The sequence below is a fragment of the Nothobranchius furzeri genome, chromosome 17 (genome assembly GCF_043380555.1).
Source record: "Nothobranchius furzeri strain GRZ-AD chromosome 17, NfurGRZ-RIMD1, whole genome shotgun sequence".
Lineage (NCBI taxonomy): Eukaryota > Metazoa > Chordata > Actinopteri > Cyprinodontiformes > Nothobranchiidae > Nothobranchius > Nothobranchius furzeri.
The window spans coordinates 21,641,563-21,659,340 of record NC_091757.1 but is presented as its reverse complement, the minus strand read 5'-3'; the positions used below and the strand labels follow the sequence as shown (position 1 = coordinate 21,659,340).

At 42.4% G+C, this 17,778-nt stretch overlaps 1 protein-coding gene across 3 annotated transcripts in view; it reads right to left on the bottom strand.

Annotated features, from left to right (window-relative positions):
* Positions 1 to 17,426, bottom strand: part of dhfr (dihydrofolate reductase) — a 33,472-nt gene extending 16,046 nt beyond the window's left edge. The window contains exons 1-5 of one of the 3 annotated variants that reach the window (XM_070546302.1): positions 17,260 to 17,426; positions 17,031 to 17,077; positions 15,075 to 15,180; positions 5,014 to 5,137; positions 4,795 to 4,910 (exon numbers count right to left, since the gene is read on the bottom strand). In XM_070546302.1, coding sequence (XP_070402403.1) covers positions 4,795 to 4,910; positions 5,014 to 5,137; positions 15,075 to 15,180; positions 17,031 to 17,077; positions 17,260 to 17,351 — 485 coding nt within the window. In that variant the 5' untranslated portion in view covers positions 17,352 to 17,426. Of the gene's footprint in view, positions 1 to 4,756; positions 4,911 to 5,013; positions 5,138 to 15,074; positions 15,181 to 17,030; positions 17,081 to 17,259 lie in introns of all 3 variants that reach the window. The other 2 variants (XM_070546303.1, XM_070546301.1) reach the window with 2 other exon arrangements.
* Positions 17,427 to 17,778: the final 352 nt, after the last annotated feature.

The following is a 17,778-nucleotide window of genomic DNA, read 5'->3' as shown; positions in this document are numbered from 1 at the left end:
TACCACTTACAAACTCTAATCTAGATTCTACATTATTTTTTATGGAATTTACCTCTTATATCTTGATGCCAAAAAATTATTCTGGACTGATATTTTGCACTGTTTAGCTCATTCTACACCGCTGACTGTGTTCATGTGCAATAAAATAGATTGCAGTCAACTGCACAATTCTCCTATGTTTTTCTTTTTCTTAACTGAAATGTAATCATCACTTGTATAGGTTAAATAGTTTAACAATAACAAACCGATTAATCGAAAAAAATAATCGACAGATTAATCGATTATGAAAATAATCGTTAGTTGCAGCCCTAACAATAATCAGTGATGAGTTTCAATATTTCTCCTGTAATCATTCATTTCAGAACTTAAATTATACCATTATTAGTAATTGTTGATTCTAGTAATTTAATCTATCAGTACAAACACAATAATATCATATTATTATTATTATTATTAATGTTTAACATTTTTGCACCACATAACTATAATTACATTTTCACTTCACACTAAGAGTTAACCTCTATGTATCTGAGTGAAGGAGTGAATCTCTGAGGTCTTTGGTACCGCCTTTAAACTTGTCAAGTTCTGATTAGTCCAAATTTATCAACAATAAAGTTGATATATACAGGAATCACTTCCTGATTTCTTAGTTCTCCAGCAGCCTCCTGATTAGGCCGACCGGTGAGCAAGCATTTGAAACCATCCTCTCTTTTGACCTCAAGGTCACAGTCGCTCTGCAGCGCTTGCAAGTGATATCAGACACAACAGCCTCAGAGGCAAAAGATACGCCGGCTTCCTGCCGTCACCTGGAGGGTACCTCAGGCTAGATGGGTCATGCTTGGAGCTAGACTACGGGTTCCATTGCCCAGGGGTCCGGCAGTGTCCATCCCAACCTCTTGACCCCCCTGGATCGTATGGGGACCTTCAACACAAAAGGGTGTGTAGACTCTGCACAAATGGCGTCGGATGGTTTTACGAATAATCTAGTTTATCAAACCATACAGCCAAACCGATTTTACAACCCAGACATCACAAGGTCTCTCAGATAACTTACAAGGTCCTGCTACAAACGTCTAGCTTCCATTCCATCATTTCATTTATTATCCGACATCCTGTACAACCATCATCTCTTTCATACTTTATGTATAATCACTAGTTTAGAAAAATAGAATAAAATTCATTTTTATAACTATATACTTGACTCTGTCTGAATTAATATGAGGTGTGTGTTCCCTGACTAGTCAAAGAACCTAGAGGAATGTTTAATCAAGTATTCAAAGATCAATCAGATTGATAAATCATATTTAAATGGAATATCACATCTTATTGATCACTTAATAAATAAGTGGTCAATCCTCACCGCTACATCCCAATGCAGATGGGTACCGTAACTCTGCACTGGTGCTGGATGGGTTCAGATTAATTTGATAATTAAATCTAAATAAAATTCAACCAGATTACCGTAAATCCTCTAATACAGGCCCGGGCCTGTATTTGACTCAAGCTCATCAAGCTCCAGGCCTTTATTGGAAGGAGGGCCAGTATTAGAGGCAGGCCTCTATTTCTATTTGAGCAAAATGAACTAATGGTTTGCTGGAGTTTTTGACAATTAAAATTGTGCCCACATTTTCAAAGTTAAACACATTTCTTTTAACAACGGTAGTTTCTGCTTCAGCCCTCTCCCCCCTCCCCCTGCGCAGCAGCCGCAAACTCACTGATGTGCCTGCAGCCTCTTGGAGTTCCTGCTGCTCTAAACATTAAAATAATTATTTCATTTTCTGTTCCTCACTTCTGATGACCTTCAGTGGTGTCTGTTTGTTGCAACAGCAGGTACAAAAACTAACTTGTTTTTATTTGACTATTTTTCTGTCCTGTCTGTTTATTATCTTCCTGCATCTCCTCTCAATCCTAAAGAAAAACTGCTGCCTGGGTTCATATATATTCACCTCATGAGTTACCTTTGAACTGCAGTTCTAAAATATCTACCGACCACAAAAACAGCGGAGCGCTTGCTGTTTGGCGGCCGTATCAGTGATCAGTGCGTTGGAGGACAAGTTGATGCGCGCACCGCCCCGCTCCACAGCATGCAGCGAAATGCATCAGGCGCAAATAAAAGACAGAAAACATTAAAGGAATTGAACCGACATGAACGATCGCGTGTCAGTACCTACGGTCTGGCACAGCGCATTGCTGATCACAGAGAATGTGATCATACGATAATTCAATAGGGAGCGTGGTTTCACAGACGCGGAAGTGAGAGCGTCGGTGAAACGCCGGCTGCTCTAGGAAACCCCCGAGCGTTCGAGCGTCAACGAAGTGACACAGAAATGCCGGGCTTTCCAGAAGTAAGTAAGATAACTTACTATGAGCTGATAGTTCGTTGGATTGATCGGTAGGTTGGAAACTCTGATCATGAATCTGAAGAAACGATGACTGAGCTGTAAAGGCGACTTCCGTTTATAGCCGCGGTTTGTGACGTAGATGCGACGTGGAGGGAATCCCCGCGAGGGGCATGCTGGGAGTCCCTACTTCGCGGATTTTCACCAATCGCGGCCAGGTCTGGAACTCATCTACCGCGATAAACGAGGGATTACTGTAGTTCATACACCCCCTACTGCTGCTCCCCATAGTGTTCTGCAGCATAATCAGCACGTTCTCTTTGAACTTGATAGTGTAATGACCTGGCTGGGGTTGTAAGCCAGGTGCATTCTGGGTATTGTGTTATATGTGTTTCCTATCGTTCTGCTAGTTCCTATGTGCTGATTTGCGTGTTGTGTGAGTGTTATGTAAGCCACAGGGAAGGTGATGTGTGTTCTGTGGAGCGGGTTGAATTAGCATGGTTAACTGACACCGTGACTCTGTGTGGTAGGAGCGTGATAGAGGATCGTGTCTGAAGCGTTATAAAGCTTGAAGAAAGAGCCTAATAAATGTCTGCGTGAACCCCTACTGCCCCCTGCTGGTTGATTTAGGGACTATAACCCTGCCGCTGGGACGCTTGTACTTGCTTGTTACCACATTCCATCCGGCCACAATAAGAGACCGGCCATTATTTACCTCTGCTGACTCTGACACCGGCCAAAATTGGAGACCCGGCCTTTAATTGAATACCGGCCTGTATTAGAGGATTTACGGTATTTTATAAACCCAGACATCACATCTTTCTGAGTCACTTAATTAAGCTTTTATAACACATAAGGTCATGTTTAATCAGTTTATTCATTGTCTCACTTGATCCCCATTTATAATAATTTATCCTGCATCATCATTAGTAGTAGAAACATAGTAATAAATAGATTTTTATAAATGTAATGTCCAGAAATTGTCAGTTTTAACCTACATATTGACCTACATGCCACTGGTCATCTGCAGACATGCATTCCATCCTCTAAGGTGGATTTTACACTCCATCTTCCTACAAGCCCAGAAGGATACTACATCCCATGAATCTGATAACTAGGGATGAGCCGGATACTCGTTTCATGGAAAAAATGTTAAGAGAGAGAATAGGAAAGAGGGAAATCAGTGGATCCTGAGGAAGGTGGAATAGGTGGGGAGAGCAGAACAAAGAGAGAGAGGTGAAGAAGGTCAGTTTCATCAGCTGAGCTGCTTTTTAAGATCTAGGTAAACTTGTTCAATTTGGGGTTAAAAACACACGTTTTCACATATTTTCCATGTAGTTTTTTGCCAGTTCCTCTTCTGAGAGGTAGACAATTGTTTTTCTCTTTCCCTCAGAAAATCTTAATATTCTCCTAGTTTGGCCCAGCACAGTTTACTTCCCAATTACAGCAACAGCCTCATATCATAACCACATAAGTGGAGAAAATGTTCAGTAGCAATGAGAGAATTTGCTGTTGCATTTAAGTGATGTTAACCATTATTTAACATTTAAACTTATTTCTGATTGTTTTATTTATTCAAAAACCCTGGTAAGGGATGTTTTTCTGTATTTGGAGCATCAGAACAAGTTTTATGGTGGAGCTGCAGCTGCTAATACAGTAGCAGGTGCAGCTGCTAATACAGTAGCGGGTGCAGCTGCTAATACAGTAGCAGGTGCAGCTGCTAATACAGTAGCAGGTGCAGCTGCTAATACAGTAGCGGGTGCAGCTGCTAATACAGTAGCAGGTGCAGCTGCTAATACAGTAGCGGGTGCAGCTGCTAATACAGTAGCGGGTGCAGCTGCTAATATCGTGCAGCCCTACCAGCTGCTATCCCCAAAGCTGACGCAGCTTCCTCCATGCAGCCGCGCCGGCATGAATTTATATCATACCAACTGTGTATTACCATGCATTACTACATCTGCGTATTCATTAAAAATAACACATCCCGAAAATTTTTTTTACCAGGGCACAGCGAATGCTGGAGAATGACTGATCCCATTATCTGGGAAATGGAACGTAAATGTTTCCATGTAACCCCTGTAATGCGCTCACGAACCACTCAGGCACACGCACCCCTGCTGTAACCCCGTCTCACATTAGCTCTGACTGCTGAACTGAGGTCTGTCCTGTTTGATGAGCAGCAGAGAGATGCATCAAAGATTCCTTATGACACCAGCCAGCAGCAGGTGAACAGACCAGTTACAACTGGTTTTACAGGATGAAGGTCTTTGGACCTTTTCACCACTCTACTTGAAGGAACACAATGTCTGCTTTCTGTGAACTCCTAGCATGTCACTGCAGTAAGGGAACATCTAAACCTCTGAGTGTGAAAAGTACAAAAATAAAATCTTCTACATCCTTCAGACGGTGCTGTGGACCTCTCAGCAGTGTGCTGACGGTGTGTGATGTTCCTCACTCTGGCAGAAGTCGGTATTTCTCAGGGCTGATCTCAGGGAGGAATGTGTCGCTGTCGAACTGCTTTAGGATTCGTGTGACGAACAGCCTCTTTGTTCCTCTGCTCTCCATCAACTCCTAAAACCAAATATCAAAGATCAGCAGGTGTTAAAGCAGACACCAGTATAAATTAGATGTCTAACAGTACTTTTCCACATGTAGTAAAAACAAATAGAGGTACCTTGTAAAGGGAGCTTCCTCCTATGACCCAGACCTGGTCCGCATGGTCTGCCAGCTTTGTGTCAACCAGCCTGAGAGCTGAGCTGAAGTCTGCAGCCAGGTGGTGTGCTCCTGTAGGAGGCACTCTGCAGCAGAAACAGAGGAATTCACTCTGACTGTTTGTTTCTGGGCACCAGGAGCAGAGTGCACCAGCTGGTCCTCACTTTAAGTCTCTTTCCAGAGAATTTCTCTTATTCGATGGCACCATCTAGTGGCTGACAAGCATATCACACTTCATCTGTTTTTTAAGATGGCGACTTCACGTTGTTTATAAATGTGCTTCTGTAGCCGACAAACAGCTAAAACACGTTGTTTTACGAGTATTATTCTCATGTCGTGTTGTGCTCTCATATATTTATGTTTTAAAGACTTACTTGTCCTTAAAAAGTTCATCAACTCTGCATCAGTCGAGGTATTCCTTACATTTGAAGCAAGTAAGCTGTAGTCTACCGCTATTGGTTAGTTCTGGCCGGTGCTCAGTTTCCTATTGCACGGAGCTCCGTGGAGCAGAAGCATTCTTAGCAAAAAAAAAAAAAAAAAAAAAAAAAAAAAAAAAAAAAAAAAAAAAAGCTTACATTTTATCACAGCACATGACACGATAATCACTTTTACGGGTTTCTGACAAATCACACGTAATTTCTGAAAGTAGAAAACTCCGGAAAGCTGCTTTAAACCAGTCCTAACTGTGGAATGAGTCACAACGCGCAGGTGAGTTGAGCCGGAGGGGAGGATCCACATGCTGGGGAAGAAGGCAGGCAGGCAGCCAGGAATGGTTTTAGCAAGGTATTTACTGTAAAACACGCTGGACATGAAACAATGAACCAACAAGACACACAGAACCGAGAGGGTTTGAATACATGAGGAGCAGGGAGCTTGGGAGACGAGAGGCAGGTGGGAGCAACTAACAGGGTCACATGATGAACAGAACGGGGAGACAGGACAGAGTGTGACAGACTGGAGTTAGAGCCGAGTGTACCAACTCGGACTAGGACCAGCCACAGCTGCGCCTGGTTGTATCGTGCACATTCACGAGGATACATGTGTATTGTCATGCTTGTTGCCTAGCAACATAAAAGATCTGTGTGTGTGTGTGTGTGTATCTAGATTTGTGTGTGTGTGTGTGTGTGTGTATCTAGATTTGTGTGTGTGTGTGTGTGTGTGTGTGTGTGTGTGTGTGTGTGTGTGTGTGTGTGTGTGTAAACAGACCTCATAAACCCTAACGGTCTCCATAAACCACCATGTAGTCAAGTCCTCACAAGCCTGTGAAAATTCACATGTGAGATGTACGCATGTTCTGATATGTTTTTCTTATTTTTGAAGTGAGACTGTACTTATACGGGTAAAAGCTAAACTTGTACATACGTGTCGTGTTCACCAGATGCAGGGAAAGGTGTGTCCTCATAAACCACCAAAATATCAGTGGTTTCATAAACCATAAATGCACGTGTGTGTGTGTGTGTGTGTGTGTGTGTGTGTATCTAGATTTGTGTGTGTGTGTGTGTGTGTGTGTGTGTGTGTGTGTATCTAGATTTGTGTGTGTGTGTGTGTGTGTGTGTGTGTGTGTGTGTGTGTGTGTGTGTGTGTGTGTGTGTGTGTGTGTGTGTGTGTGTGTAAACAGACCTCATAAACCCTAACGGTCTCCATAAACCACCATGTAGTCAAGTCCTCACAAGCCTGTGAAAATTCACATGTGAGATGTACGCATGTTCTGATATGTTTTTCTTATTTTTGAAGTGAGACTGTACTTATACGGGTAAAAGCTAAACTTGTACATACGTGTCGTGTTCACCAGATGCAGGGAAAGGTGTGTCCTCATAAACCACCAAAATATCAGTGGTTTCATAAACCATAAATGCACGTGTGTGTGTGTGTGTGTGTGTGTGTGTGTGTGTGTGTGTGTGTGTGTAGGGTTTTCCCCAGCGCTTTATAAGTCTGGCGGGTGGCCAAGCAAAGCCTGGCAGGCCGCCAGGCTTTGCTTGGCCACCCGCCAGACTTACCCCTTCTTTCCACCGGAGCTGTCAGCAGCATGTTACTGCAGCAGCACGTCCGGGTAACTCCGGTTGTAGCTAGGTTGCTACCTCCGTTAGCTTAGCTCCCACCTCCGCATTAGCTTTGGGTTAGCTTCAGGTTAGCTTGTAGCTAGTTCGACCGGGTGTCGTCAGTTGATTCCAGCCTTACAGCCCCACCCTCAGCTCCACCTCTCTTCCCTTTTATGGAATTGTCTGGGCTTGACGGAACCTGTGACACGGTCAAAATGGCGGTGGTGGCCACCTCCCATTTTAGCTCAAAAACGTGTTATTGGAGTCTATGGAAACCCATTGTCCAATATTTATATGTCAATGCTCAGCACATTATGATTAAACTGATTTCAACCCTGTCCGCATGTCGGCTGCCACCGGGAAACGGGAACAGCTCTAGCAACTGGTCTCAGGCAGGAGACAGGAGAAGCTGGGCACTCGCTCAAGTTTCTCTTCCAGCAGCAGCCCCACTAACATGTCTGACCTAGCAGTCAAATAACAGCATCCTCCATTCAACCACAATCAAGTACAGAAATATAATTTTACTTACTGATAAAAAGAAGCAGAAACTGCTTGGATAGTCTGTCAGTAACCACAGCTTGTCCTTTTGTCCAACTAATTCTATGGCGTTTAAAGCGTGCCACAACCCGTGCACGCGCACTGGGTCCACAGCGCGCGTGTGAACGGGACTCGCGAGCGAAAATATACATGGCGAGAGGTCATTTGTGCACTGAGAGGGAGCAAACTGTGTCTGTGAGTGCACAAGGATGTGCACAAGTGACAAACCTGGGTGCGCGCGTTGCCAACGAGCACACGGCAGAGGAAAACGTGCGCGCGCGGCAGCCTCTCTGCGCGCTCGGTTTCTAATTCCGCTCGCTCGGCTGTGAGGAGTTTTGGCACTCTGGAGGCATGGCCTGTGGCAGATCTTCCCTGTCCTCTGATTGGTTAGTTTACCCCGCACTTTACTCTCTAGCTATCTATATAAAAAAATCTGAGACTCAGCAGTTGCTGTCATAGCTCAGCTGGGAGAGCGGGTGACTCTCACTCTGGAGGATCCAGGTTCGAGTCCGGCCAAGTAATAGAGTTGATGTCATATTAATCTTTCCTAATTCCTGTGATATTATTTTACAGTTGTGACCGTTCAACTGTCATTAAATGTCCGAATGTTTGCTGGGCAGTGTTTTAAAAAGTGCACATAAGCTAGATGGTTTTAACCAGGTAAAAATAGACTTGTGGGTGTAGGTATGTTCAAGTTTAAAAAGTTCTTGCCTCATTAATGTATTGTTTATTTTTTTCAGCATTTAATTGACAAATTATCCTTTCAAATAATTAATTGATGAGTTACATAATTGTCCATTTAGAATTGTTGAATGGACTGAGTCAAGTTTGGTGCACTTTATATATTTCAAAACATGTTTTTTTTATTATGCATATAAATAATTTTAATGTTAATTTATTGAAATATTTCTATTTCTTCATTACCTCACCCTTGTTTTGACAAAAACGGGACCTTGCTGGATAATATCATGGAGAAACTATTTGTTCACAGTACATGGCTCAGTGAGGATCTGTGTACCAAAGGAGGAGATACTCAGAAATCTGTCTGCAGATTGTTACAACCCAGACTGGAAGTGGTGGGCTGTAATAAGAAAGGAGACCAAACAGAGGAGTGGGGGTTCAACAACTGATTTATTTAACCAAAGTAAGGATTTACTAAAGCAGATCAGTGCAGTCAAGAATTACTGGTGTTTGGGTAGTCCTGAACGTGTTGTGATGCCCCCACCGTCTCATTGGGTTTTCATTTGTGTTTAATTGTGTTTTTCTTCTGTTGTAGGCAGCTCGTTAAGCAGCCTTGGAGGCACCTGGGCTCAGGGTGTGGTGCTGCCTACAAAGCCTACTGTTTTTCTGCTTTCACTGGGTCTCTCCTGTGTAGTGGAGAGTCCTCACTGGCCATTTTCTGTTCACTAACTTGCTTTAGTAAATCCTTACTTTTGTTAAATAAATCAGTTGTTGAACCCCCACTCCTCTGTTTGGTCTCCTTTCTTATTACAGCCCACCACTTCCAGTCTGGGTTGTAACAATCTGCAGACAGATTTCTGAGTATCTCCTCCTTTGGTACACAGATCCTCACTGAGCCATGTACTGTGAACAAATAGTTTCTCCATGATATTATCCAGCAAGGTCTTGTTTTTGTCAAAACAAGGGTGAGGTAATGAAAAAATAGAAATATTTCATTAAATTAACATTTAAATTATTTATATGCATCATTAAAAAAAACATGTTTTGAAATATATAAAGTGCACCAAACTTGACTCAGTCCATTCAACAATTCTAAATGGACAATTATGTAACTCATCAATTAATTACTTGAAAGGATAATTTGTCAATTAAATACTGAAAAAAATAAACAATTCATTAATGAGGCAAGAATCTCTCTCTCTCTCTCTCTCTCTCTCTCTCTCTCTCTCTCTCTCTCTCTCTCTCTCTCTCTCTCTCTCTCTCTCTCTCTCTCTCTCTCTCTCTCTCTCTCTCTCTCTCTCTCTCTCTCTCTCTCTCTCTCTCTCTCTCTCTCTCTCTCTCTCTCTCTCTCTCTCTCTCTCTCTCTCTCTCTCTCTCTCTCTCTCTCTCTCTCTCTCTCTCTCTCTCTCTCTCTCTCTCTCTCTCTCTCTCTCTCTCTCTCTCTCTCTCTCTCTCTCTCTCTCTCTCTCTCTCTCTCTCTCTCTCTCTCTCTCTCTCTCTCTCTCTCTCTCTCTCTCTCTCTCTCTCTCTCTCTCTCTCTCTCTCTGGAAGCCCCACTCTAAGGGAGTTTGCAGTGTATTAGTGAGTCATATATTGTACAACCACAGTCATAAAGTTTTCAATCAGTAGTTTTATTTCAGTATGTATTTTTCCAGTATCACAAAAAATGTAATTTTATATGGTTAAAACCATCTAGCTTATGTGCACTTTTTAAAACACTGCCCAGCAAACATTCGGACGTTTAATGACAGTTGAACGGTCACAACTGTAAAATACCTGAAATTAAGAAAAATTAACATGACATCTACTGCATTTTCCTTGCCCGGACTCGAACCTGGATCCTCCGGGGCGAGAGTCACCCGCTCTCCCAGCTGAGCTATGCCAGCAACTACTGAATATCAGACTTTTTTATATAGATAGAGGGTAAAGTGCGGGGTAAACTAACCAATCAGAGGACAGAGAAGATCTGCCACAGGCCACGCCTCCAGAGTGCCAAAAGCCCTTACAGCCGAGCGAGCAGGAGTCAGAAACCGAGCGCGCAGAGAGGCTGCCGAGCGCGCAGAGAGGCTGCCGAGCGCGCACAGAGGCTGCCGCGCGGGCACGTTTTCCTCTGCCGTGTGCTCGTTGACAACGCCCGCACGCAGGTTTGTCACTTGTGCACATCCTTGTGCGCTCACAGACACAGTTTGCTCCCTCTCAGTGCACAAATGACCTCTCGCCATGTATATTTTCGCTCGCGAGTCCCGTTCACGCGCGCGCTGTGGACCCAATGCGCGTGCACGGGTTGTGGCACGCTTTAAACGCGATATAATCCCATGATTAACACACACACACACACACACACACACACACACACACACACACACACACACACACACACACACACACACTCAAGAGTCAAAATGGCCCAACATCTATTAAGTTGAGTGTGAGGCCTTTCTCTGGAGCTAGCTCTGAGGCCTTGTGGATCCTCATCAGCTGCCTTTATGAGGCGTTGTTCGGTGCCCACTAGGGTTGTCACGATACTAAAATTTCAAACTCGATTCGATACTTGAAGAAAAAACTCGATACTCGATTTCGATACTATTTAAAAACACCCATTTATCGAACAAGTTTATTCAAAAAATAACATTCCTCAATTTATATTACAAAAATTAAATGTTAAGAATTAAGTGTATAAAGTGCTTAAACCTTTCAAGTATCAGCATTTTTTAAAACATGCATACAAAAACTGGTGAAAGTTAACACTTTAAATCATGAATTGTCTCACTATATATACACTATCTGCAGAGTGATGTTTTGCTGCTTAAACTCTGTTTAAGGTGCATTTTTGTCATAAGATGTAATGCCATATGTTTTGTTCTGTACTTTTGAACAACTCTGTTGGTCAATAAAGGGAGAAAATGAATTTCTCCACAGTAGGACAAAGGTACATCTACCGGTGATCTTAATAAAAACAGACTGGCGCACGGCAGTGACGTCATTAAAAGCACCGGTTAGATTAGCCGCGGCTAGTCTGTTCACGCCTAGAAATCCCAGACCCGCTCCAAACGAACAGGGAAATCACGTTAATGATTCCTAACAAAACCTTTCGACATGAAGATGTTTTGGTGCAGATAATGTCTTATTTCGAGGCGGCACCATGGGTGCCCGTCCGCACCCGTTATATGGATATACACTGATGGTGATTCGCCGATGGATCTAAATACCCCGGGGGATCCAAGTAGCACCAAAGTTGTCAGCGTGAGTAAACAAACGTACTGCATGCTAGAAATTAAGTCCGGGTTGCAATAAACGGGAGTTTTCCTTTAAGCACATAAGCGTGAATATACAACTACGTGTCGGACTTGGTATGCTAATTAAGTTGGGCTGTGAAGCGCCTCCCAAATTCGCTGTTTATGTTTTTGTTTATTTATTTGGCAGACAAAACTTGGATTGGAGACAACTCGCGTGGGAAATTGTAATGTAGCCATGCGGCGTCTTCTTCTTCTGTTTGTCTGGGAGGCGGAGGCTGCTTTACGGCATCTGGCTGTCGTGCGTGTCGGTGTACTTGAAGAAGGCTGTGTATAATAGTCCATAATATCGATACCACAGGGATGGAATATCTCATTTAGATACCACTTTTAGCATCGATTTATATCTAGGTATCGATTTTTTTGACAACACTAATGCCCACTGGGTCAGGATCAGGGAGCATGAATGCTGTGCTGAGGAAAGGACGGCTCAGACAGCCACTAGTGATAGACTGTTCATGAAGAAACCCTAAATAATTCTCACAGCCATTTTTTATTAACACAAAACATTTTAGATTCAAAAAGGGGACCGGAGGAGGGAAGCCCCATATCAGTGGCAGGAGGACTTCCCACAAGGCCGTGTGACGAGCTCCAGAAAATACTGGAATAAGACCCAAATGGTGGAAGCTGAAACATGTTAAAGAGGGAAAAGGAAGGACTAGAGCTTGAAAGAGCTAAATAACATGAGAAGTTAAACTCCTCCAGCACCAGAAGGTAGACAGCTACAGCGTGTCTCACAAAGACAGACCTTGATCGTTTAGAAAATCATGATTCTATTCTGTTTAGATATTTAGTCTATAGTTCAGGGTAATTTCATCTTATTTTTATGCATTTTGTTTCAAATCGACTTTAGACGGTTATGTAATGTTTATTATATTTGATGACACATTCATTGTTATTTGTTTATTTGAATGTTGATACGCATTTGATCCTATGCAAATCAATTTAACATGTATTTCTTCCACATGTTGCGATTATGTAGCCGTGTAATAAGTTCCACCGGTTGATAATTACATGTATTTTTTTCTACACTTCCTCAGCGTGAGGACGCTGCATCCAGGAGGACAGGAACAGCAGTGTTTCCCTCACATAGGCGTAGCCGTGGCAACCCGCCACGCCTGACATCCCAGCGCCACGCCTACAAGATCCCAAGTTTCACTGATTTAAAAAATTTTCTTTATTTATTTATTATTTTTTTGCGCCGTTTCCCAAAGAAGCAGCGGGAACTACTCTGTTGTTGCTTGTGATCACAGCCGGCAGACAGCAAGGAGGAGGAGGCAGGGCGAGGTGGTTACAGCTAGGGATGAGCCGGGTACTCGTTTCAGACGGGATCCGGTACGGATAAAGCATTTTTGACGAATACGAGCGTGAAACGAGTAAAACTCGTAAATATCTGTAATCGTGCTGAAGGAAAATCCTCATTGGGTAACTGACGGTCTTCACGCTCTGTGATTGGCCAGTCACATAGAGCGCCCGCCCCTCCCTACACACAAAACTGCAGCCGGGAGCTCATTCAGCACCGACCGACCGACCGACCGACCGACCGACCGACCGACCGACCGACCGACCCCCACACACACACACACACACACACACACACACACACAGTAACGGTTCTCTGTGCTTGCTTCACGTTTCTTCAGTACTCCCTAGGTTTTCTTCAGTTTGCCTCTTTTTCGGTTGAATATTTAAAGTAACCTTTTCGTAGCGTACGTGGTGCATTTGACAAGAACACGGCTCGAGCTGCGTCGGTCACCGCCTCCTCTCCGGTCGGGTTGTTTTCTCTCTCCCTCTCGTTCAACTGTGTGTGTGTGTGTGTGTGTGTGGGAAAAATGCCAACAACGTTAGGAAAAAATCTGTTTAATCAAATGAAAATAAAATGGTTCTAGTATTTCATATTTCCTAGTTCCTACTGCATGAGTTCAGATGTACTAATTCATGCACTTAAACATTAATGTTCTGGTTTTACTGAAACACTTGTTCTGTAACAGTTCCTTTACTATTGTGATCAAAAATATATAATCTCAGTTCTGAGGCTGCTCTCTAAATAGTTTTCTAATAAACAATAGTTTATAAATAAACAACTTCTGATCAATCTATATCAATTTCAGATTTAAAATAATGTATTGATGTAAACCACACCCACTGATGTCCAAATAATAAATAAGAGGTGCATTCATCTGTGCATCTGATCCGCATTAGTGATATTTTCAGCACCAGAACAGTGAAGCAAAGAAACAGATTCCTGAGTTTATGTTAGTAATTTTATTTATTAGGTGCATCTGACCTGTTCTACTTTTCTCTGAAATGAGATCAGACCAGTGCTTCTATGGGTCGTCTCCTCTCTGCACTAGAAACATGTACTTTATTATAATGTTCACTGTAATGCATCTTGATGTTCTTAATAAATTAAATCAAAGATATTGGTCAGTAATGCCAAATATGTAAATTTGTGTTTCAGTCATTTTTATACTGGCTTAAAAATACTTCATTAAGTCTACTAAGCAGGGGTGTAGAAGGTGTTTAACAGGGCCAGCCCAGTAATGATGTTGGACCAAAATAAAGGGGGCAGAAGGAGATGTTTTTCCAGACGCCAAGAAAAATTAAATGCCAACCCCCCCCCCCCCCCCCCCCTGCATAGTGTGTCACTGAGAATTTAAAACAGAAATTATTCTCGTGCAAATATTGGTGTACTCACCTTTAATACTAGTTATTAAGATGCAGCAGTTGCTGGATTGGTGCAGGTCTAAGTGGAGTGCGTCTAATAAAACACTCGTTGAGTGAGCAACCATGCCTGTTTTGAGCGGTCTACGGTTCCAACAACCAGCATACTGTTAAAACAGGTTATGTGGGATTGCTATTAACTTTTCTAGCCCAATGAATGCACTGGGGGTGACTGGTGACCCATCCAACATGGCGACCCACATTTACATCAGTACCAAAAAGAAAGCCCCAGCCCATGTCACCTCTACGTTTACATGATCTGATCTCTGTGCGTCTCATATTCATTTTCTGTTGTGGAAATCGATGAACACACACACACGTTAACCATCGTTGCACTAGCTGAATCGCAGTCACCTCAGCAACTAAAATGTACCGGAGTCGAGCACATCTTCCTCTGAGCATTCCTTCAGGTGCGTAATGAGTCACGTGACTCCAAAACCACTTGTTTTTAGGGTAGCTAGCCCACTTCCCTTGGTTTAGCATTTTTAAACATCTGCTAGTTATCTGAACACCTGGAAGGATAAGCAATGTAACTTTTTGACCTCTGATGTTGTTTTTCTATCATTTTAAGGAACATTAAAGATGCTCTTTAAGGTTACACCTGGACATACACCCAGCTGGTGCACTCCGCCCCAGGAGCAGAAAAATCCAGATAAATGTTTTATATCAGTCTCATTTAACCCTGGTGTGCATCGGTCTCCAAAATTAAAACATGTTATTCACTGGTGTCAAGTGTGAGGCACACATACGTTAGCTCCCTGCTGAGAACAATGTTGATGCGGTCCTTGAGAGGTCGGTTCTTCTCCGGGATCGAAAACCAGGTCTTTCTCCCCATGATGACCACATTCTGCTTTCCTGCAAGACAGCAGATCCGAGATCAGCTAGGTCAAATGTAAACAACAGAGACGAGGCTGAAGTTAGCTTCCGATTCGGGAAACGGCTAAAGGGCCATTGCACCCAATTTTTCTCTACTCTGACCATCTTTAATCTGCTCTAACTCAAAAACTACAACAGCCACACTGTTCAAACCTGTTCTAGATTATTCTACTGTAATAGCAGATCAAATAAAACACAGTGTGGGATTTGTGACACCTTTCCCTGATTTGTAAAACTTCAACAAAGCCTTAAAAAAAAAATCGGTCTGCGCGTGCCCCATAGTAGCACACGTCAACGAGCACAGATAGTCCGACTATCTTGAAAATACGCCTCCAAAACAATTCCTCCGCTCCTCCATTGTTCTAACGGCGTAGTCTTTTTGTCCCGGGCCGGCTCTCGGACAGGAACTCCGTCATATTACCGTAATGTATCGTACATTCAAACCGATACGATACCGATTTATCCGATACTTGGATCTGAGTACTCGCCGATTACCGATACTTCTACCACACAAAAAAATGCAATGATTTGGAATACAAATTTTATTTTTTTCTCTGCTTTCGACAGAAAAAGACTGTGAGGTAGATAAAAAGTAAAATATATGAATAGAAATCATCACAAAACTAAAATAGGTGAACAGAAATGACAAGTTACAATGAAGCCACTTTCAAGCAACTGCATTGGTATCGGTTCCTGGCATCGGTTAACTTTTACCGATACCGATATTGGTATTGGTGCCGATACCAGTATCGTATCGGTGCATCCCTAATGTACTTTACTTGTACATACACAAACATAACCAGGTTACTATTTTGGTACATTAATACAAACTAATGATGATTAAGGTAGCTTTGAGGTATTGTGAGCACAGTTTGAGAGGAGTACATGCCTTCCTGGGATTATTGATTTGCTTTATGTGATCCACTTTTATTTTAGACCATCTTTCATCCCTTTTACAAATGAATAAAGACCACTACAGTGGCAAGAAATATTGTAGATTCAAGAAATATTTTAAGAAGATCCAGTTGTGATCACACAAATCAGGGTAGGAGTAGGCAAGGTGAACCAGAGTCTGAAATTAGGAAAAATGTCAGTGGAAAATTAGTGAATACATGTTATTAAAAGCACGATAAATCTTGAAAAAACTTTTTCTAATGAACCGTTTTATGTAACACAGGCATCAGCAAAAGCACTCAAAAAGGTCCAGGGCTAACCAGGGCTGAGGCAGTGGAAAGGATTGAGCATGGTGAGATGGATGAGAGGTAAGACAATCAGAGTCTCTGAAAGACATCTGCAAGAAAAAGATTGTTTGTATGTCTTTGGGAATGGAGAAATAAAATATACCTGAAATTTTTTTTTTTTTTTTTTGCAGCGAAAAAGCGGAACTTCTCATGAAACTGAAAACAGAAATGGAGAGATGTTCAGTTATCTGAAGTTCTCTGGAATGTGGGAGAATAAAAAAGTTTGAGGCTGAATATTTCTGCTTGTTTTTAATTAAGACTGTTCTGTAACTGCTACATGTCACCGAAAAATACAGTCTGTGTTGAAGTTTCACAAATAAGGGAAAGGATTCATAAATCCCACACTGTGTTTTATTTGATCTGCTATTATAGTAGAATAATCTCGAACAGGTGTGAACAGTGTGGCTGTTGTAGTTTTTCAGCTAGAGCAGATTAAAGAGGGTCAGAGTAGAGAAAAATTGGGTGTAATGGCCCTTTAGCTAACCTCGTACACCAGAGCAGATCTGAGATCAGTCTTGTCCGGAGAACGCAGATGTTTTGGTCTGCTAATCTTTGGCTTTAAGTCTAATAATCAGAGGTTTAAGTTACCTTCCACAAACGGAGTCGAGGTCATCTTCCGAAAATGGGCGAACTCTCTACTAAAAAAGAAAACGAAACAAGCTTTTGGTTAATTCGCTCCTTCTAAGTTAAGAAGTGAGCTTCACGCGCACTTTGAACTCAGCGAAGGGAGCAGATTTCCCACAGCTTTGAATGTAAACGTTGACATTTTCCCTATTGGATTCTTTTTCAGTCCGTTCCCGGTTCCGGTGTGACCTACTTGAGCCGAACCGGATGCCAGGGCAGGTCTCCGTTCTTCCCGATACCCAGATCAGGACACACCGCGACGATACCGTTCAGAACCCGGGACATGGTCCGTCTGGTCTGTCTGCTACTCCGTCAGACTCTGAGCCGTCTCCCGCCAACAGGAAGTCCGGAAATGACAAAACATCTTCCTCTGTTTTTTAAAACAAACCTTTATTAACAAAAGTGTAATATACAAAGTGACAATGAGCTCACAGTTGACAACGAATAAGAAAAGTGAGATGTGCACAAAAAAATGAAAACAAAGTGCCAGGGGGATGTCCAAAAGGTGGGTGACAGAAAAATACCGATTACAGTAGCATACAGGTGCTGGCCAGTAAATTAGAATATCATCAAAAGGTTGAAAATATTTCAGTAATTCCATTCAAAACGTGAAACTTGTACATTATATTCATGCAATGCACACAGACCAATGTATTTCCGATGTTTATTACGTTTAATTTTGATATTTATAGGTGACAACCAATGAAAACAT